The sequence below is a fragment of the Uloborus diversus genome, chromosome 10 (genome assembly GCF_026930045.1).
Source record: "Uloborus diversus isolate 005 chromosome 10, Udiv.v.3.1, whole genome shotgun sequence".
Lineage (NCBI taxonomy): Eukaryota > Metazoa > Arthropoda > Arachnida > Araneae > Uloboridae > Uloborus > Uloborus diversus.
Window position 1 is genome coordinate 66,937,274 of NC_072740.1, and position 24,226 is coordinate 66,961,499.

At 32.7% G+C, this 24,226-nt stretch overlaps 1 protein-coding gene across 2 annotated transcripts in view; it reads right to left on the reverse strand.

The window, feature by feature from the left end:
• The window catches only part of LOC129231276 (gamma-aminobutyric acid receptor alpha-like), a 91,890-nt gene that overhangs the window by 12,144 nt on the left and 55,520 nt on the right, over nt 1-24,226 (reverse strand). For both annotated transcript variants that reach the window (XM_054865561.1, XM_054865559.1), the window contains exons 3-6: nt 16,826-16,989; nt 10,170-10,237; nt 3,871-4,091; nt 2,462-2,544 (exon numbers count right to left, since the gene is read on the reverse strand). In XM_054865561.1, the coding sequence (XP_054721536.1) occupies nt 2,462-2,544; nt 3,871-4,091; nt 10,170-10,237; nt 16,826-16,989 (536 nt within the window). The remainder of the gene's footprint in view (nt 1-2,461; nt 2,545-3,870; nt 4,092-10,169; nt 10,238-16,825; nt 16,990-24,226) is intronic.

A 24,226-nucleotide genomic window follows, 5' to 3' on the forward strand; every position in this document is an offset into this window, starting at 1 on the left:
ACTTGTAAAACATTCAGTGCATAACTTTATTTTTGTCTCTTTTTTATAAATATGCAGTGTTCTCTAATTATTTACAAACAAAAATGTTTTGAAATGAGCTGGATTTAAAGTAAATTAGTAATTTTTAACTGTTTCACACTTTTACATTCAATGTCGAAATCTATTTATAAAATTTCCGACTTTTGTGCCATATAGAGGAACATGGGGCAAGGAAAAATAGCAGATCCAAGTAAAATGGCATATTTTCAGTTTTCAGAGTCAACTATCTAACAATATTTTACACAATTTCTAAAACAATGTTAATTTCATTCAAAAAAGAAATTGGTCTAATGATAAAGGTATACAGTTATTCCAGTCATTTTCAAAACTCTCTCTTGATACCTGTACTGTAGTACTATGTGGTTTTTGAAAAAAAACTTTTATTTTTATATAATGGTAAAAAGATTGTATCTAACATTTTTAGTATTATTTGAAATACACTGATGTCCAGAAAAGCATTAATTTAGCATTAGTCGTGTTTAGATTTTAATTATTTACTACAACTTTTTCATCATTTATTTATAATGAAAAACAAGGTGAAAAACTGGTTTCTACCAATTTAAGAACAATGACGTAATAAAAGTGACCAAAACGGGACCGTAATGATAGTTACGTAGTCGAGAAACGTAACTGGCAAGTCACCCACATAATGTCACATGTTAAAGAGAAAAAAAAATCGCTTTGACGTCCCGTAATGATATTTCGCTGACTGTCCATACTCAAGTTGTACATGTAACAGTAAAACGTTTTGAAATGGTTGTCACAAGGTTGACAAATATTTTTAAACGTTTTCAGTACGAAGCGTGCTACCTGGGTTGTGACAAAACGGGAGTTCTGGGCACTACCCATGACATTTTGTGAGTTTTGTAACTTCTGAGTTTGTAACTTCTATGAGTTTTGTAACTGACATTTTATGAGTTAACCACATTTTATGAGTTTTGTAACTTCACGACATAGGGTCATTTATCTTTGGAGGAAGTTTGAAACATACGTATTTGTGGAGCCTAAATTTTGGAAATTTTTAACTCCTTAAACATTCCGGACTTTTTCGCAGCAATGTCCATTGATATGAAAGTGTGCGCATTTAGTGATGATTATGTGAATTGTCAAAGCAGTCATTGCACCCTGTCCCTGCAGTTGTACATTTTAAGTTACTGCATGTGCATAGGCTTATGTATAATGATAAGCAAAAATGCTCTTTTAAAATGCTCAGCAATAATGAAGACAAAAAGTGATGTATCACGAATGAAAGACTTCAAGAATGTTTCTGTGAAATCAGGTGAAACTCAAAAATATGTAACTTATACGAGGTATCACGTTTTCGTCACTTTGACAGGAACCATTGTGAAACGCAATGCAGTAATTTTCTGCATATTTCACTCCGTCCACACAATGCTTACAAGTCATTCTCAAGTCCTCACGTGAAGTTACCACGGGATGACATTATACGAGTCTTAGTTACTCTTTTAGGACGTCTCAGTTACGTAAAGGAGATCGTAAATAAAACGGTCACAAAAGAGTCACATATTAATCACTGTGCTTTGGGAAAAGCTTTGATAGTGACAAAGTACCATGTTCATTGGTTTTAGTAAAAAGCAAATAAATAATCTATGTCAAACCACATTACTGTCAAAATCTAACCTTTTTACGCTAAAAAATGAGTTATTCCAAATAAGTAAAATGTGCGCCACATAACGTTTTTGAATGATAATGATACAATCACTTTGTGACTAGTACCATTACGACTCGCGGTGAAATCACTATGACTTTGCTTTAAAACGCAGTACTATAAGGGTAATTAAAGCCCTTAATCGTAGCTTAAGTAGCGACACGTCCACCATCTTGGGGCTAAATGCCACTTCCTTCCCATCCATGTCTGCTAAAATGAAATAGCGTGTTTTGCTTATTAACTGTGGTGTGTCTTGATTATGGATGAACATAAAGTTTTTAAGAAACCACAATCAAGAAGCAAAACACGCTACTTTACAATAACAGATATCGGAAGAAAGCATCGTTTAGCCTCAAGATGGAGGACGTGTCGCAACTTCATTCTACGATTCAGGGCATTCAATTAAGAAGTTTTCACTTCTACTAATGACTTCAACATATTTCATATAGTTCAACATTTTAAGCATTTATAATGTTTCGTTTCTGCTTTTACCACTGATAGCACTGTCGAATACTGTTACATTTGTAGGTGTTTAAAGTTAAATATATAAGGGATGACTTTGAAAAAAATACACATTATACATAATTCTACACATTATTCAAACTACAAATAGATATGCATACATTTCATATAGCTCTTCTAATTTATTATACGTAAAATCTTATGCAGTTATATGTGATATAAAAGAGAAACATTTTCTACAGAAAATTAAATTTCTATGTAATTCACTGCAGTAAAATATAGGTAACTTACAACTTCCGAAGACAAGTGGACAAGATTGCTTATCCATCGGGAAATTTTGTAACAGCATGGGGCAGGTAGCTTTAATGGTTAGCCTAAAAAGATTTTAAAACATGTGTTTAAAATCCCTACCATTTTTGTTTCATGTATATTACCTGATAATTTATCAAATAAATACATGTTAGAAAAAATTAAATGACATACTTTTCGCGCAGAAGCTTTGCGTAGTGGATTAATTTAATGCTTGCATTTACATTGCAGTTTATCCTAATGAATTGATCCAAATCTTTGAAGCATTTTACTGAGAATGATATTACCAATTTTACACACTATACTTACTGCGAGTAACTTAAATAGCACATTTAGTTCTGCTGTTTTCATTTCAGTATCATAACTAATAACAAATTCTAAATTAAAAAGGTTTTATCCTCAAAAACATTACTAGTGACAACTACAATTTTAATTCTCCAAATCTATAAGGATTAAAATATTAAATTCACAAAATTGAAATTGAATTTCTATCCGACCCATTTCAAAACAATTACTACTCAAAAACATTACTAGTGACAACTACAATTTTAATTCTCCAAATCTATAAGGATTAAAATATTAAATTCACAAAATTGAAATTGAATTTCTATCCGACCCATTTCTATTGTAGTTTGTGTTCTTTGGAAATTTATAAATGCATCTTAGTCAAAAGTACTTTTATCAGTGCTCTATATCTTTTCAACAATACATGTAAAACATTTTCCGTGAAACATGAAGTACGTTGCATAATGGGATCTGCAGTAGTTTTTAATTGTTGATATACATAGCGGTTAGTTTTATTGTCTTAGATATGACGTACGTAAATTGTATACAGTTGTACATATTGTATTTTTTATTTATGATCTTGAAGATGGAGATTACCATTTGAGCGGAGAATTAATTTGAACTTACAAGAAAATATATACATTCCTTAAAAATGTAAATAAACATATTTCATTGTTGTTTCTTCTCTCTGTCAAAGCAGATGATAAAGATCCTCTTAGATAATATTTCAGTTAATTAAATATCGCAGTCAATAACACCGCAGAAATCAAAAATGGCATTCATCCACAGCAAGGAACTAAACCCTCTGCTTTAGTCGGTACTCAGATCCATGCCAACGATACCACCGAAGCCTCACACTAATATTTTAATTGATCACGCATTTTCTTTTGCAATAGCTTAACCGCTTCAGTCCTGGCGTCCGTTATACCAGACCTGAACTTTAAACAGCTGCTAATTATTAAATAATTGATTAGATCATTTGTTTTTTGTCTTTTGTAGTTAACTCTTTATAATTTTAACAATATTTGGTAAAGTATTTCATAGTTCCGACTTGAGGGGTAAAAATACATACAGAAAGATCGTGCTTTAGAGGCAACGTAATTTACCTCATCGAATATAGAACTTCTCCATTTTGAAATATTCGCAACAGCTTATTCGGTAAGGTTATTGTATGCAGATACGAGCCTTTGCCATTATGAAAATAAGTGTCTGGCTTCCAAAGGCCTTCCAACATTTTTATACTTAAACTAAGGTTTTTAATTGGTCCTCCAAACATCAAGCGCCGATCTGTCCATTTCTGTCGAAAATAGCAATCCATAGAATATTCCTGAAAAATCAAATTTGTATATCAATAATGATTTTGTCTAAACAACATTTTTCTTTTAGTGAAAAACTCCGAAGTAGAAGTATTATTTTGTAAATACATTTCTTTCCAATAAAACGTTGTACAGTGATCTGAGGCTATTTAAGAAAGGAGGGATGGGGGGTAACCAGCTGTGTTATTTCAAATGTGTTGCAGATGACAGTTGAAAAAAAAACAGCTCTCTTTTATAAGGCCTTTATGTATTTATCTGGCATACATGCAAAGAATAGGTCACGCTTTTGGACAGATTGCATAAGTGTTTTACGGGTGACTGACAGCTATGTGAAATTATGTACAATCACCTGATCCTCAGTTTAATCAAATTTATAATATTTTAAATGTTCAGCAAATAATGTTGTGAGTTAATAAAGTTTTACATTTTACTTCCTTTCACATAATAAAGGAAGTATTGTATTCACGAAAAAGAATTCCCTCAAATTTCGGCCTAATTTTAAATTTTACTTATCCCCGAATAAATGTTGAGTAGTTTTTGCGACCCTTACGCACGTGCACATATGCCTAAGAACGTATGGGCTCCCGAAATACCCGTTTCGACCATCCCCGAGTAAATTACCACGAGTTTTCTTGTGACTTCTGTATGTGCATATGCATGTACGTATGTACGAATATCGCCAAAAGTTGAAATTTGGTATTTAAACTCTTAGTGGTGTCTAGTTGTGCGCCTCCTCTTTTGGTTGTATTCGGATGTTCCAAAAGGGGTCTTTTACACCTTTCTTGGGGAAAAGCAGTGTTAATATCAATGCAAACGCAAGAGATGTTATAGTTTGGGGAACATTCGGTTTATATCGCCAAAGATTTGGTCGCCAAGTTGGCAACAAGTTTGGCAAAAAAAGTTATTTTCAAATTTGGTTACAATTTGGGGCTATTGGCGATATTTGGAGAGTTATCCATTGACTCACGTTAAAATTGTCGATATTGGGGAAATAATCTCTGTAGAACGGTTTTTTTTGTATCGGTTTGTGACGAAAAACTGGTAAAAATATTTTAAATCTTTTCTTGCTACACCAAGGAACTTTAATATGGTGTGAAAGGAAGTCATGTGATACATCAGCTCATTTTCTATACGTTATCGCAGAGCATCTACGCTCTGAGCATAAACGGAGGGCCTTCATGTATGTATTTTTCATTTTTATATCAATTTTACCTTTTGTTTCTAATAATGGCATCTTGGCATCTTTATGTGCTCAATTTTTAAAGAAAACATTAATTACGTTTCTTATTTTTATGAAAAAAATATCAGTAATCAAACCAGTATTGTTGAAAAGCTTTAATGTAATCTTTATTTCTACTATCACATGCATAAGCGTATTTGTTCTTTGAAGTATGTTCCAAAGAAATAGTTCTCCATTTTTCAGACTATTTTCACTGTAATCAGAACTAAGAGACATTTTATTAGTACGCTACTATGTTTCAAGGATTTCATTTACCTTGTGCTTTTACTGGAAAAATGTTGAAGCAGCACCATTGAAGGACATGCCAGTAGAGCATTAAAATGTTACTCACATTACCTACAAAGGTAACTGTTCAATTATATTATAATACTGTTTATGTCTTACACGTGGAGTACTGACTGGTGTGAAAGTACTCCAAACGAAATTCGTCGTCAAATTGTCCAAAGTAAAGATACTGTGCCAAGAATGGGCACTGGACTAAAAAATTGTGTTACAAGATAAATGAAAAATTTTCTTTTGAAATTACGTGATTTTATTTTGATGCTTTAACTTTGTGGGTAGGTATACATATTTCAAAACTTTCGGCAAAATATGCGATTTTCAATCATGCACATTATATATTTTAACTTGTGCTGCCCTTGTTAACTGATAAATATTAGTTTTATTTTTTGGCGCACTTCTTCTCAGGTATGTAGTACTTCTGCACTACTTGTACACATTTGTTTTCGTTTAACTAATTCAGTTTAAATTATTTATTCATAAATTTGTTTACAAGGAATATTGAGTAGTTAAATTAGATAACTTCATTGAGAAAAATATTAGTTAGGTTGAAAAAAAAAACGAATATTCTGATAGTAATGAATGTGCCATACTACTACTGGAGATAATATTTGTCAAAGGTAAAAACATATTGAAACTTGTCAATGGACAAAGTAATTTTTGCCAACGTATTTCCTTGCGTAAGTAAATGTGTGTTCTAAGGACAAAAATAAGTCAGAAAGTATGGATGACACCAATTTATTTGTTGTTAATATCAAGCATAAGAATGGAACAAGATACAAGTGTGGAACATAGAGAGCTAAGACTTATCTGCATGAGGAATATTTTGGCTCACCTGATGCTTTTATACTTCCAAAAGCGGACGCGAACGCGGAAAAAATTACATTGAAAAAAATTAAGAAGGCTCGAGAGACAATCATTATTTTCAAGGACTAGTTATAGTGATAGTTCTAGGGCAAGATCTGTGAAAGTATACAACATTGTATTGCATTTAACTAATGACATGTTTTCCTGTTGTTAATTGAACTTCTTTAAAATGATAATAGGTGTCCCAAATTATTTCCTACTGCTGCACACGTGAAACGAAAATCAAAAAGTTAGGTGTTCCGAGTTTGGGAAATGGATCTCTAACTTAGAACAACACATATGTTTTTGCAATATATATATATCCATGTCTTTTCTGAAGTAAAGTAAAAAGGCTTTTCCATTAAAACATAACATTTTGTTATTTTGTTCAACTTAAATGCATGCGAATAATATGGTACTAAATGGTTGTAATGTATGGCAATATATGGTAAAAAATTCAAAACTGTTCAAAGTAAGGGTACTTGACTATCTTTTTTTAGACAGTCAAATTGTTAATGCATGCAACACCTTCCTTTACAACCAAAATCTAGAAATACTGATTGAAAAATTTGAATAAGTTATTTTCACAGCCCCTTAAAGAAGAATGTATTCGATTTGCTGATTGACCAGTGAAAATAAGAGAAATGTTTTAAAAGTTAGCAAAAAATACAACTTAATGTTCTTACCCTCGGTTAAGCGTCATATAATACGAAGTACTAAGCTAAGTTTAATGAAAAATAATCTATTTCTAAATATATGTGTTCAAACAATAGCGAAACCCTTTTTTTTTCCATTTACGGTGAAAAATGTCAGTTTATAAACTCTAATAGGAGAATTTGAATAGCGAATTGACATATTTTGTAGCTGACGCAATGAAAAATGTAAACTCACAAGGTAGCTTGAGATCTACGAAAACGTTACAATTGCCTTCATAGAAAAATATCACGAATCTACACATTCTCGATAGAAATGTCGATGCGGAAAATCTTTTATTATTTTCTTTCAATGTTGAATTCTCTCCCAGATAAAATATTTTGCAACTAGCGTTAATAGCTTCTATAAATCAATAAAGCTATTTCTTTTGATCTTCTTCCCCTTTTATTTTTAAATTATCTCACACCTTTTTACTGCTCAGAGAGGAGAATTTGAGACTTGTTTTAGTTTATATGTATTTTTAACTTGAACTTTACTTAAACAGAATGGAAATTGGGCGCAGTAAACTGCTTAATCTGGGAAAATATCTAATTTACATGTTTACAGGTACTTTCTGCTTAGTTAAAAATGAAACAAATAGAGATTTCTTCACCTAAACAACATAATTGAGAAATTCACCATTTGAGTTTAAATATTTTTAACAGGTTATTAAACTTTAGTGAACTGAATGTTAACTTTAGTAATTCACCCATAAAGATATTTTAATCCATCTGATCCAATTAGTCAAAATTTAATACATATATGCATGCAATGCATTTCGTATTTTGAGACAATGTTCCTGTAGTATGAATTAGGAAAAATGAAATGTTTCGGAGGGAAAAAGAAAGATTATGATAAAATATGTGCAAAGTTGGAATCATATACATCGATTATATTATATCGAAAGTATCTGAAAACTTCGGTGCAAGAAAGGGACGACTCCCCTTTTTGAATAGTTTCGGGAATCACAAATGCTCTTTTAAAAACTCATGGCTAAAGGTTTTGCCTTTATATTGAATATATTTGCTAGAATTGAATCGCCCTAAAACCTATTTCATTAAATATATTGTTACCTACATGAGGTCTATATAAGTGTTGCGTATTGTAGCTGTCCCATTCTTACGCCAAATGCATATAAAAATCAAAATAAATTTGATTTTTAATTCATTTGGAGTAAAAAAAAAAATCTTTAAAATCAAAATTTATTTGGATGTTTAAAAAATGTTATTGATAATAATTTAAATATTAGCTTTTTCTAATGAAAAAACACTGCATGAGTTGTGATAAAAAGTATTTACGATTCAGAATAACACGACAAAAGGTACTGTTTTTCTTCACTTTTTCCCTGTCATGTTTTGTCTTATAACTCCTTTTTTTCATATCGTATGAAATATTGTTAAAGATTTTCCGTTCTTCTGCATAGTCAAAGACTCTTTACACATTCCGATAGAAATCACAAAAACCGACAAAGAGTGGAGAAGACCCCTTATTGCCTCAAGGTCTTCAATTTTACTATTTGAAAATCTAATAATAATATAATTTTCAAGACGACTTTAATGCCTTCAAAACAACCATATACATGTGGTAGTTTTTAATACGTAAAGCTTCCATTTCATCATGTGATTAATATATTCCCATCTACATTGAGTAAGGTTTGAACTATATAATATCTAATAGGAAAAAAGTACGCCCTCCCTCTTTGTAAAACATAATTATGAAATTTAACCCTTTAAACGCCGCTCTATGATCCAAACATAAAAAAGAAGTTACTTTATAAAAATAAGATTGTTAGGCATCCCTACAAACAATGAAAGAAGAAATTTTCGAAAAATAATTTTTTTATCTTATTTTTCGTGCATGTTCCCATTTGGGAACATTGGCGTGTTGCATGAAGTTCTTTTTACTAAGGTAACTAATGGATTACGCTTAACGGTTTTAGTCCAAATTTTGTATTCACGCAAAATAGTTGATATAATTTAATCTATTGGTTTAATTCATGTGAATTTGACATGAAAAATAGTTAAAAATAAATATAAACACGAAAAAATTAAAATATTTATCAATTTATTCAACACAAACTATATGAAATCTCAAATAACTAAGAGTTAACTGGGGTTCCACATTGAAAAATTTCTTAATACAAACAATAGCTGTATAGTACCATGTATAATAGTTGTATAAAAAGCAAATTATCTTACTAAACATGTTATTTTCTTCTTCTAGTACTTATATATTTACCTCAATATGTGTGGTACGAAAGGGGACCATTCATGTAAACAACTTTAACTTTCAAAACAGATTGTCCCGTGTTGTTTCAAGGAACTGGGAGAGAAATTTATTACTAACAGATTGTATCCCCATGTAGGTATTAGCGAAGAGTTAAGTACTAAGTGGGTTTTCCTAAATCACTTTCATCTTAAAACTAGAGACGGGGATGGAGCGAGGGAGGGGCAAAAAAAAGGCACTGTTGATATCATCAACTTGTTTTTACATGCTTCAATATGGTTTATAGCAATTATGAGCCTCTTTCTTTTCACATAACAGAACTACAGTAAAAAATTTTCGATTTTTTATACTGAAACATGCCAATGTTCCTGATCGGGAACATAGAAGTTTGATTGCTTATAAACAGCACATTTGAGATTCAAATTTTTTCTGTCATGTTTGTTAATCAAATGCTCCTTATTTATTATTACTCTGAAATTTCGTAAACATTCGGCACTTAAAAATTTTTTTATGATTTTTTAAATTAATCTCCATAAAAATCGACAAAAACAGAATATTTCGCGAATTTTTGTAGGCCATAAATATTTTAAGAGGGTAATAATTTTTCTTTCAAAAAATCAAATATGCTTTTAATAGTATAGATAGACTTTTCTTTAATCCTCAAGAGCGAAAACTTTTTCTAAACATTTTTTTCAAAATTGATGTTCCCATTTGGGATTATTGGCGCTTAAAGGGTTAAGCAAATTGTTGCTTTGAGGAAGAATAATTCGTATAAAGATAAAACTTATTCTTATATGAAACATACCATATCTAGTTCCGAAATAGGCCCCATACTTCTGATTAAAAAATTTGTAGTTACAACTGTTGGTGAACCTAAAAAAAATTAATAATCTTAATTGAATGCACTGATTCAGAAACATGATTACATAAAATTCCTAAAAAAAAAAAAAAAAAAAAAAAAAAAAAAAAAAAACTTCAAACAGGTTAAGGATACAAAATCAGCCTCTTTATTTTCTGTTTCTTTTATTAATTTTTTACTTAATACTTTTTACAATAAATTATGATACTTCTGACGCAAATGGTTGTATACAAATACTTTAGATGACAGTTTTTCTGTAGATTTAATGGAATCAGGAAAATAAGAAAAGTATACAGTAGGGTGGGTCGATTTTGACTTTTTTTTTGAAATCGAAAACGCGTGTGGTGGAAAAAGTTGTGTATAGGCATAAAATGCTCGCATAAAAATTTTTTTGGAAATCAAAATATATTTAAATCCCCCGCCAGCCCCTTAAAGTTTGGCCAAATATGTAAAAATGGACATTTTTAAATTTTTTTTTAAATATTATGTATAATATTTTTAATCGCCTGTGATGGGAAACGATGTGTATTGACATCTAATGTTCATTTTTAAAAATTTTTTTGGTAATTAAAATATATTTATACCTTTTGCCAGGTCCCTGAAGTTTCGCTAAATATGTAAAAATTGACTTTTTTTAAAACTTTTTTTTCATTTTTTATGTTTTTTTAAAATCATCTGTGGTGTAAATAGTAAATAGTAAGACCCTTTGTTTGTGAACAAAATAATTATCCGTATCATATTACATATACCACCCCTGCCGGGAACCTGAAAATTGCGCATTTTGCCTTTTTTCTTCACTTCTTCTGCTTAGTTTTAACTGTCAAAGAGACAGATGGTGTGATTCCTCCAAATGTTTATTTTTCTTCTTCTCTATGATATAATAAAACTATTTAAATCACCCACTCCCAGTCTGACAAATCGGCCTGTTCTTGGCACTTAGCCAAGCATATATGAACCAAATAGAAATCGTAACGAAAAACTCAGAGCAGAAGAATTGGTACAGCGAATGAAGTGTTATCAAGCATATTAGACGATTTAAAAACAACCCAAGTATCTACTGTGGATTTAATTGCGGTAGGATCAGCAGTCAATACTAGTGTGAAAGGTGGTGTAATAAGACTGTTTGAGCTGCATTTAAAAAGACCGTTGCAGTGGCTCATATGTCAATTGCACGCCAATGAGCTACCTTTATGCTATCTGTTACGGCATCTTGATGGAAGCACTACAGGTCCTTTTACATATAATGGTCCTATAGGGAAGCTTCTTGGCACATGTAAGCAGCTACCAATTGTCAACTTTAAAAAAATCGCTTTTGATTTGTCAACAGTTGATACAGACGGACTTGGCACTGACCAAAAATACTGGTATCAAATATGTCAAGCAATATGTTCAGGAAATTGTTCAACATTACTGTCCACCAAATCACCAGGAAAGCTATTTCATGTTAGGTGGCTTACAACAGCAAACAGAGTACTTCGTTTGTATGTTGGTACAAAAGAGTCATCGCTGGAAATAGGGACTATATATGGAATACATTATAAAAGTGTATGCAAAAGTTTGGTTTTTGATAAAAACTGAGCCTTCATGCACAGCCGGTGCACAGCATCTTTGGGAAGTTATCCACTACTCAAGATATCTTAGCGATGATCTGAAATCAGTAGTTGACCCTGTTATATAAAGAAATGGTTTTTTTGGTCATCCAGAAAACTTGCTGATAGCCATGATCAACAGTACGCGATCCTCAGTAAGGAAATTAGGCTACAGAACAATCCTGAAGGCCCGAATTCTTACTAATGAAACTGTTCGTGATTTTGTCATTCCACCTCTAAATTTTCAAGCAAAAGACCATACAGAATTGATAAATTGGCAAAAATTGTGTCCTTAAAAACCCTCCACTCACCAAACATATACCCAATGCGGAACTTGAGAAAGTAGCTGAAACGGGTGACGTTATTGAAAGTGAGTTGTGGAGTTGACCATGTCATACACAAGCGGTAGAAAGAACAGTCAGGTTGGTGACAGAAGCATCTTTATCTGTTTGTGGAGCAACACACCATGATGGCTTTATACGTACAACATTGGCTTCCCGAAAATTGATGCCAAAATTTGAGAATAAAGCAATGTATAAGGTGTAAAACTTCTTTATTGCAAAAAACTCCGAGGTGAATTCTTAGTCATTTTCCCCTAATACTTCGGGAAAATGAGCGAAGAGCTGCTGTAAAACTGCGACGACGAATTCTGGTACTTTAATCTTTTATACCTATGTTTTAATGCTAAAGAATTCTATAGTGTTATTATAGAAAAATAAAGTATAAAAAAATGCTTAAATTTTTTTAAAAAAGTGTTGAATAAAATATTTGCTTTAAAACTTCAAAATTTTAAAAATTATGAAAATATTCCAAATTTCACCGGTTGAGCGGAGCTTGAATATTATTATTATTATTACTTATGAGTGAAGAATCGTACTAGGCAATCATTTCACAACGGGTGATTAAAAAAATCAAACATGAGAAATTTAAAAAATAACAAATAAATGTCAATTTTTCCATATTTGGTGAAATTTCAAGGGACTGGTGAGGGATCTAAATATATTTTGATTACCAAAAAAAAAATTTATGTGAGCATTAGATGTCAGTAAGCAACTTTTCCCACCACAGGCGATTAAAAATATTATACATAAGATTTTTGAAAAAAAAAAAAAAAAATTAAAAAATGTCAATTTTTGCATATTTGGCCAAACTTTAAGGGGCTGGCGGGGGATCTAAATATATTTTGATTTCCAAAAATTTTTTTATGCGAGCATTTGATGCCAATACACAACTTTTCCCACCACAGGCGTTTTTGATTTCGAAAAAAAAAGTCAAAATCGACCCACCCTAGTATACAGCACTGCTTTGAAGGAACACATGCTCAAAACATAAACACTTGCACATTAAAAGTGGGTTCGTCTACTTTGTTTTTTAGATATTCAAGAAATTTGTTGATAAGAATGGAATACTGCCATTTCTTTTTGATTCCCCGGGGTATATTTGCGGTTTACTGATTCTAACAAAAGAAGCGTAGAAAGGAAGCATTATTACATTTTTCTAAAATGGCCGTAAAGAGGCAGGTTCCTTTGATATAAAAGTTTATGAGAAATTTATAAATAGAATTTATTGACGCTCTAAGGGAATTATCGACAACACATGTCCACTAGAAACCTACATAATCATTATTTTATTATGATATGTAGCTAGTTCTACATTCTACGATACGTAGTATATGGCTAGTTCTACATGCATACTTTTTTCAAAACAAGATTCTGAGTTAAAATATTACAACTTTTAAGAGAAAAAAAAAACGTGAAATCATACGAGCTCTAAATTTTTAAATTTTTATTTGGTCTTAAACTCTTCACATTAAAATCACAAGCATACAAAACAATAGAAGCAAAAAATTTTCAAGACAGTTGCGTTCAAAGTTCAAGAAAAATTTTCAGTTCAAAACTGTGAGAAGATGCGCTGAAAATGAGATGGAAGCATATCAAATTATTAGAAGAGCATCGATAACGGCAAATACTAAAGCAAAAAGCAAACACAGTTGACTCTCGATAGCTTGAAGTCTTATGTCTCTAAGTTTTCTTTATATCGAATATTTTATTCGGTCCAAAAAAAAAAAAATAGTGTTTCCAATACAAAATTGTATCGTTATCTCGAATATATATTCCTCTTAACTAAAGTTTGTACGAAAATTTCGTTTTCATTTTGTGAGCAAGTTTGAGACATAAAAAAAAAAGGAACAAGTTTATTTTTTCTTCAACACATTGCTTTGCTTATGAGCTTGTATAAATATATAAGGTATCTTCTTTCCAATAGTGTTTCTCAATTCGCACAAACGTTTCAAGATTGCTTGAAAACTAGCCAGTTGGGCTACTTTTTGCCGTGGTTGACGACCTTAAATTTCATTGAGTAACAGCTAGCTAATCTTTAAAAATATTAAAATTTTACCAAAAATTGAAAAAAAAAAAATAGCTTTTATTTTCTTAAACAGTCAAATAATGGAGCTTTTAGGACAAAAATGTTAAATTCCACGAAAAATTCATCCTTTTGTCTCGAACGTAATGGTTCATATATTTCATTAAACATTAAAGGGTGAAGACGAAGTGTATTGCATAAGAAATCACACATAAGTTCTAAATTTGTTAATCAGACATTTTTCTCTCTCTAATATTTTAAACTATTACTTTGAATAAAATACATGAGGCGTCACGTGCGGGAAAAAATGACCGTTTTCTATGGAATTTCCCAAAGACGTTTAAAAGCAATGCGAACTGAAGTTAAGAAATCGGACCTTTGACAGAAGCAATAGCTAAAAAATGTTTTATGTATGAGCTGTGGTTTCATAAATATCAATGATAATGAAGCTAAAGTGACCAGCGAAAGGAATTATTTTGAAATCTTTGTAGATGTGAACTTGCGAAAATTAAATATTTCTTGAATATAGAGGAAAATGTTACTACGTGTTCACGAAGCGTTACATGTTACTTTGTTCTGCTAAGCGATTGCGCGAGTAATTTGTAGAGAGTCTACTTGTGCATATTGTCAAAAAGAATCTTAATCGCCTCGAACTAATCAGCAAGTATCAGGTTTTGCAAATATTTTACTTTGGTGCCGGAAACATCTAAAACTCTGGATACGTTGAATTTTGTTTATGAACTTTTTAAGATACCATAAAAATGTAAGCAATCGAAAGCCTTCTTTTCCCAAGTATCTTAAAAAATGTATTTTCTGTAAAAATATTTTTTTGTAGTATTTTTGATTAATTTTATCCAAACAATGTCTTATAGTCAATCTATTATGCACTATTTCTGAAAAAGTTTAGTCTGGGGAAAGCTTATAGTGGAACTTCTGATAACTCGAACTGCCGATTACTTGAAGGTTTTAATTGATTCCTCGAGACTTCGAGTCATTGAGAGATGACTGTATAGATTTATCCTTTTCATTGCTTTTAAAAAATAAAAGAAAGAGTTAGACTAAAATAATAATATAAAAAAAAGTGCAACAAAATCTTATACAACTAGGGAACAAAATGTATTCAGCCGATATACACGTATGGTCCCTGAAAATCTAAATGAGCGCGGGTATAAAATGGTTTATGTCATAAAGCGCCGTGTTTCATGTCTCGGAAACTATTAGTCGTACTAATGTGATTTTTTGCGTTCAAATCGCTTTGTATACTTGTGAATCCTATTTAAAAAAATACTACGATATGACGATCATTTAAAAATTTAATTTCGCTTTCTTTCAACAAACATTTTTTTTTTCAATCAAAATTTTGATATCGTAATTTTACATTTTATTTCGACCATTTTTGCATTTTAGAAGTATGCATCTGAAACTAATTGGTGAATGAGAAAAAGGTCATGCAGGTTAACTACGGACGTGCTGTATACGATACATGCATGTATACGATATTCTTTGGAACTCTCAGCACGAGCTTCAGCAAGCGGATACTGCTAATTAAATAATTTTCAGCCTGAGCTAACTAAGGTAGAAATTTATCTGTTCTTCAAATATCGAAGTTTGCTGTGAGGGACGAAATGAAGTTTCTGTTAGAAAATATCTGAAAGGTGTTATATTAAAGAAGAAAAAAAAAAAACCACGATAATTTTTCCGGCAAAAGACATGCTAGCCATAAGCATGCCATTACAAGAGTAGCCTCAAAAAATGTAAGCCCTACTTGAATGGCTCTAATGCAAACAATTGTTAAGTACATTACAGAAAACTTTACAGTACAAAAACAAAGTGAAATTATGTAGGAAACAGCTATTTAGTGAAATTGTTCAAAATGCAGGCTATTGTGGTTAAGGCACAGCTGATGACGCTGACCAATGAAATAAAAGTCCTTTATAATCACCGTAATTTGTATGTGGGCACTTGATGCTTTCCATTTACTGACTGTAGCAAGTTATGTGCTGTAAGTATTCAAGTCCAAGCACTGTAGGGGTGGAATATGGGAAGTGATCATTCTTTGCAAATTTTGCACAGTACTAGTCAGACATTTTAATTTTCTATTCATAATCATCGTCATTAAGATTGTGTACAAATCTAGGGATAAAACTTTTGGGCGTTTCTCGTGTGGGGTTGATCGTATTCAGCCGAAATGGTTCACATCGACATTCTTAAGTTCCTTCTTCCTTAAACATGTTTAGCAAACAAATAATTGTGAGTTTCAGAAGGGCATCTTGTAGAAACTCTTTTCTTAAATATTTTTGTACTTAACTCATGTACTTCCAATAGCACTTAAGAGCGGAGTTTCATTATCAAAGTTATGTCTAACTTTTAAGCCATCAAACTTGAAAGACGAACACAAATTGTAGTCGTTATAAACATTCAAAAAGTGTATACACTTTTCTAGGACATTGTCACTCTTTAGTATTTTACCTTATTAAAAAATATATACGTATTTGAGTTACACTACGAATTGCTTAATTTGAAGGATTAAATAAACTAAGAGTGGTGCGGTTTTTTGAAAATAATTCATTGAAACTAAAGAGCTGGAGCAATGCATTAAAAAAAAAACCTCATCTTTTTTTTTTCTAAAGAAACATTATGAAAGTTTACCTCCGTGGTCTGGTCTTTGTCGATTGTCATAGTTCATCAGCAACTCTTCCAGAACCGTGCTAATGTTTCGGCTTAGATCTGAAGTTGCAGACGAATTTCTTGGCTTCACTGTTGGCTGAAAATTAGCTTCATACTTTCCTTGAAACTTTATCCTAGATATTGTGCTGTAAAATTGAATATTTTCGCAGCTAAACACATACTATTTAGGGTTAAATGTTTTTTGGACATACAAAATCTGACATAATATTTTAAGGCTAAGTTTTCATTCAGGACTGTTTTTACAGTGAATTAAATTTCAGACTTTGAGACAAGGAACGTTGTAGATTTCAAAACTGCAGGATTTGCTGCTTGTCAAATTACTACAAAACTGAATTGATCGATAACTTTAAGTTATGGTTTTAAATACGGACGACAAAGACTTAGAGAGATTCTATCTTATGTTGCTGTGAGTGGGGAACTAAAGATAATTTCATCAAGCTTTTCCAAAAGGCAAACATCGACAGAAATTTAACATGCGTTCAACTAACGGTAAGGTGTTTGAACTGTTATACAAAAAGAAAGGGGAAAAAAAGGTTCGTTACAGCAAATGAATAACACGACTGTCTCTCTTAAAAAAATCAAAAGATACTGATGGAGGAGCTTACTAAATAACGTATTACTGTGAGTAAAAGTGGATATGCTACATTTTTAGTGAGCAAAATTTCATTTGTGTGAGCCAGATGGTTTTCGCTGCTTCTGGAATGAACTTCTTCAAGAAAAAGGAATTTCCTCAAAGGGTAGGGGAATCTGTATTTGCGGTCATCATTTAGCTAGAACCCCAATTTATTGATCTCTAAATTTCATAATTCACTTGGGTGAGTAAAAACACTTATTGCTATTTTTGTAGCTATTAAAAATCCTGGAGGAGAAACGTTTGGAATTGTAGAAGAGAAAACTGTACAATACAGTGTGAAGAACACCTTTTGCTGAATATCTTTTCTATTTTTGCGCGAGTCAAAAACGTCTCCTTTAACTTTAGTGCACAGTTTTTTTCAGAATTTAAGACGAGAAAGTCCCCTCCCCCCCCCCCATTTTTTTATAAGTGTCCCCTTAATGCTAATTTTTCAGTGGAAGATATTTAATATGAAATCATCTAGTGTTGTACTTGGGAAAACGTAGTTACATTATGTTTCGATCATTTTTATTATGTCGTTCTTTTGTTGAAAATGTTGTCATAAAGTTAGCAAAATGCCAACGTACAGAGCTGAATTTTGTAATTAGTTCTTACATTATAAATATGAATAACTGATAAAGATATGTAAAAAACAAATGCTGTTTGCTGATATTGTTATTTTTTTTAAAAAATCATATATGGTTATCTCCCTATTCATTCCGGTTTGAAACCTAATTTTTATACTTAATTGTTTTTTCTTAATTTTTAATTTGAGAAAATCTGCTATTTTCGGTATTAATACGGATAATCAATGAAGTCATGGCTAATGTAGTACCGTAGGAATACTTTTTTTACTTTCAAATGATTCAGTTGCTATGTTTTTTGCAGTGAAAATAAAGGGACCCTAGGAACAAACGTCACCCCTACATTTGGACGTGTCTCAGTGATTGTCGTATAGCTCACAACGGACGAAACTACTCTAATAGCTCTTGTGTGAGACGAAATGAGTTCTAAGAGTAATATTGATGCTCTGGGCAATAATATTTTAACCGAACCATCGTTAATTATGAGTGGGAATAGTTTTTTTCCAGCAGGATAACGTCTCAGTACACGTCTCTCAAACTTCGAAGACTGGGACATGACTAGCGGGAAAACTCCCGTGCTAAATACAATGGAAAATGTAGTGTAGTCTGGCACACGAAGTATACAAAAACAGTATTCAATTTCAAAACAAGCACATCTAAACAAAAAATAAGTTCCTATTTTTTTCTGAGGGAACTATCAATCTCCATGATGCCCCCACACTGTTAAATGTTGTTCAGAAATTGAAAAATATTAAATATTAGCTTGTTTCAGGCTAAAATATCCAGCATAATTATAATTGTATATGGTTTTTAGTATCATCTTTTCTCATTCATTATGGAATCCTTTTTATATTCATCATTCATTATGTTTAAAAAAAGTTTGCTTTCTGCAATGAGTTCTTATTCAGAAAGGATTTTATTCATACACTGCTCGACACTGAAAATGCAACACCAAGAAGGAGCGTTCAGAAATTTATCCAAATTTTAGAGTAGACGTATATCACTGAGTTATGTAACTGATGTGAAATGCGCAGCTCTCCGACGCACGTGAAGTAAGATATAAGGGAAGGAACTTGTAGAATGGGCAATATTTGTGTCGTTATTTCTGACTGGAGAATTATCGAAGAAATTTTGTTTTTGTCTTTGGAGGATACGTGTAACACGAGAGAATGCCGGGCCGCCGTCAACGAAGGCACTTCTAGCAGATAGACGATTTTACAAAGGGATATGTTGATCGGACTGAGAAGGGGAGGTTGGTCCGTATGTCAAATCGCAGCTGATACCCACATGGATGCGAGCAGGGTGCATTGGCTGTGCCGAAGATGGTTGGACCAACGAAATGTGGCAAGATTGAGGGGTGCAGGGGCAGCCAGAGTGACGTCAGAACGCGTGGATCGACGCATCCACCGACAAGCTGTAGCAGGCCCACATGTCACTTGTTCCTCAGTTCTGCAGCAGGTGCAAGAAATCCTGAATGTTCCCGTGTCAACCAGAACCATTTCCCGTCGTTTGGTCGCACGTGGTCTGTAATCACGGCTTCCGCTAAAAAGACTGCCATTGACCGCACAACATAGACAGCAACGTTTAGTACGGTGCCGGACTAGAGCGACGTGGATGACAGAATGGCGAAATGTCGTGTTCTCAGATGAATCCAGCTTCTGTTTATTCAGTGATAGTCGCCGCATACGTGTGTGGCGTCGACGTGGTAACAGATCTAATCCGGCAGTAACTGTGGAACGTCCCACCGCACGACAACGTGGCATAATGATTTGCAGCGCAGCTACGTGCAATTCCATATCACCTCTAGCTTGTATTCAGGGCACTATGACGACCCAACGATACTTCGATAATGTGCTGCGGCCAGTCGCAATCCCTTACTTACAAGGGTTAATTAATGCAATTTTTCAGCAGGATAACGTCCGACCACACAGTGCTCGCATTGCCTACATGCTCTCCAGGGCACACAGACGCTTCCCTGGCCACCATACTCTCCTGACCTGTCACCAATCGAACATGTGTGGGATGTTATTGGACGCCGTTTGCAGACTCTGTCCCTGCGTCGTTCAGAAGACGAACTGTGGCAAATGGTTGAAAGGGAATGGAGAGCCATCCCTCCGGACACCATCCGCACTCTTATTGACTTTATGCCTAGACGTGTTTCTTCGTGTATCGCTGTCCGCGGTGGTCCTTCAGCCTACTGAGCTGACGCCGTTCTCGCTCTGTAGTCTGCCTATCATTTTGAAATTAAGATCATTTAATTTTCCTTGCTGTTTCTGTCTTTTTTCCAAATTTTATCACTTTCTGACCACTCCTTCTTGGTGTTGCATTTTCAATGTCGAGCAGTGTACATTTCCCTCACTTGCTAAAACTGTTTTTGTGAAATTTTCAGCTGTTCTTAGATTTTTAACATTTGATGTATTATGTACCAAAATTATACTTATATGATTAAAATATATTGTTGGAATATATTGTTGGGATACATACAAATTTATGAAACAACCACAGTATTAGCAATAGTGCCATTTTAATTTTTCACCAACCTATTCGGCAACTTTTTACATCAAGTTATTTTTAACTTAACTGAATGGTTTAGTGAAATAAGCATTTTAATAAGGATTGCATTTTCGAGTCATTGTCGATAAAACCAACTTCACTTAACCTGGCATACTAGGCTCTAAACAAATTCGTTTTTAACTTTTGAAATGGTTGAATATATTTGTTCAGTAATACATGTGCTTGACATAACAGCTGGTTTTTGAGCTATTAATTTATTTAAACGAATGCGTGGTTGTTTGTTTAAATTTTGATTTTAAAGTCAAGTTTGAAGCTCTTCTATTTTTTTTTTTTTTTTGGAAGAACACTAAAAATGTAATAAAGAACAGCTAAAATATCAAGATATATAGATAAGCCAAAATCTACGTCAGAACGATAATAGTATTCGTTATTAAATATTAAAAAAGTGATCACACTAAGATTTATTTTTAAAACCATTCTTAGATAAACTTGGTTTATATTTTTAAAGTCCAGATTACCCCATACTCTTATGTTTTTTTTTTTTTCCTTTTTTTTAAATTTTAATCGAGGAAAATTGCTTTTAATTTTACATTGGGAAATATAGTTTGCTTCCCTAATCTTCTCAGCGTTTAAAACAGCTTTCAGAGGAGAAAAAAAATCACTTATAAGCTTTATTTCAAAATACAATTTCATGGAAGTGTCACTTTCAACAACTGGATGATCGTCAACATGAGCTGAGACGGGTGTCAATTCAGGCCGATTGACACTCAAATATGAAACCTTCGCTTGCAACGCCACAGTGTGACATTCTTTAGTGTTTTTCGGTACCGACATTTTATTAAAAATTTCAACGAAATATTATATCAAACGAAAAATAGAAACCGAGATTAATGGGTATGTATAAAAAGTAATTACAGATAAAAAAAAAATTGAAGATCATTTTCTTTGATGTTTTGAGGATTTTTGACTCACTTCTTTGATATAACATGGTATAAAACGTTTTAAACAATGCTATTTTCACCTAGAATTACCTTACAACTTGTTTCCTGATGCCAAAACCTCTACTTGTATACAAGATTCAACGATAAATGCTAAAAAAAATTATTTTTGTTGCGTTTTAAAGTTTTTCTTAAAATGTATGTTATTAATTTACTGACACATTTTTTATTTCAAATTAAAAAGTATTACATATGTTGCAGTGAGAAGCAAAGGGATGTAAGTTGACTTTATTAAGTTTGAAAAAAAAAAAGCATTTGAAGATTCTAGGCAGGCTTTCATTGATTTGTTTTTTTCAAAATGATGCTGTATAGCAGAACCTGCCAGAGCTACTGCCTCTAACACTTTTACCAACGCCCAGGGGAGAGGTTTTCCTACCATTTGTACAGGTTATCTCTTTCTTTTTTAATTTTTTTGGAGGGGGGGGGGGGCACTTACATCCCTTTTGGTACTTATACTTCCTACTGACTTATATAATCAAGTGATAAAGCTTTTCTTCCTTGATTTGTGTGTGTGTGTGTGTGTGTGTGGTTTTTTTTTTTTTTTTTTTTTTGCATTTAACATCCCCATCTTTCAAATCTCGAACTCTTTTGTATTTAAAATATTTTTATTGTGATTTTCTACATAAAAATTTAATTCGATCATAATTTTTTGACACACACTCAAATTTTAACCTTAAATGCCGCTGTTAAATTTTTTAACTGATAAAGTGTTAAATGATACTTGAAATACTAAATTCCCAGAGAAGTAGACTAAAATGTAAAACACTTCCAGTGACCTCAAATAAATCAAAAGGTGGACTGAGTAATCCTGGTGCACCCCCCATATAGCGCTTCATGCGGACTTAGCTGCTTTTATTTTTTTTTTTATTTTTTAACTTCATTTAAATAAATTTTGCGGGGGGGATGTAGGATTTTTAATTACTAGAACGTCGCCCGTCAAGGTTTGACGGTGAAAATTGCGTCTACATTTGAAGGAAGCAGTTGCCTGCTTGGTGATATTTTGATAGTTGACATTTTAATCCCAACTCCAGTTCATTAACTTTAAACTCCAGTAAAGGGCTGTTATTTTTAACCATTTTTTCGGTTCTTTATTCTCCTAAAACGAGAGTCTTACCAATAAAACAGTTAAGTTACCGGATCAAGCCTCGTCAAAAGAACGCATTTCCCTCCACGTCAAACATTAACAAAAAAATATTATCAAATTATCATGACGTGGCGCGAAATTCATTGTTGGTGACGTCAGTTCCGTTACTCGATCAGTGCATTCGCTTTTTTATATATGAGGATAAGGTTTGACAAATCCCACTATTTGACACTGTCATGAATACGTAATAGAGTTTTTTTTTTTCAATTCAGAACTTAATCGGTCTGTCTTAAGCATGTCCTTTACGTATCATTTGTTGTATGATGGAAGACAAATGCGCCCATATGGGGGGGGGCAAGTTGGGGCTCAAGCCCCCCCCCCTTGAAATGAGAATTTCCTTGCTTTTAGTAGTTTTTTCCCTGCAAACATGTAAAAACATTTCTTCTCCAGCCATTAATGAATAACTTATTAAAAATGTCAAATTTTTATAACTCTAATCTGTAAACCGGTTTCTATGGGGAAAAGATCCTGCTAAACCATGGGGAAAATATCTGAGCCCCCCTTAAAATTTTGCATATGGGTGCCATTGACGGAAGAATCACCATTTACATCACCAGCCTCGGTTAGCTTGCTTTGTTTTTCCAGATGAATAATACGAAATGATGTTGCATTGGGAACTAACCGCTCTTTATTTATTCATTTATTTATTTTATGTTTTGATAAATCAGCAAAAGGAAAGCATATTTCACTTACTTTTAAATTGAAACAAAACACATACAAGAAGCAATCCTCTACCACAAATACATTGTATTGCGTTTTGAAACTTGAAAACTAAAACGTTAATTTATTGGTTAATTTCTGTAATCTTTACTAATAATAAAGCTGAAAGTCTCTCTGTCCGGAGTATGTCTGTAGGACGTCTGTGACGCGCATAGCGCCTAGACCGTTCGGCCGATTTTCATGAAATTTGGCAGAAAGTTAGTTTGTAGCATGGGGGTGTGCACCTCGAAGCGATTTTTTGAAAATTCGATGTGGTTCTTTTTCTATTCCAATTTTAAGAAAAAAATATCATAAATTACGAAATTATCGTAACGTGGAACCGTAACATGGGCACATGCCAATTGGCGAGATACAAAATTATCATAAAGTGGAACTGTACCGTGGGTACAAGCCAATTGGCGAGAAAATTCCCCATACATTATTTGTAAATATACAGGCGAACCAAACGACCTTTTAATTTTTCTATTACGAGCAAAGCCGTGCGGATGCCACTAGTTTGTACTAAAACAAACGACAGAGAGGGAAATTTAGATTAGTTGGAAGCAAATCTTTGAACTAAAACTGCAAATTAAAGTTTGCTTGTTATATGCAGCATATGTTTTTTGTGCAATAGTGTTTGTGCTGAAAAACACTGGATGTGATTACGAAATATATTTCAGTGACATTTAACTTTGCATAGCACGGATGCTATGTTTTATCGATCAATACTGACAAAAAAAAAAAAAAGAAAGCAAAACATAAAAATGTTTTAAAATTTTGCAGGACATTTTTAAATAGGTACAATTTTTC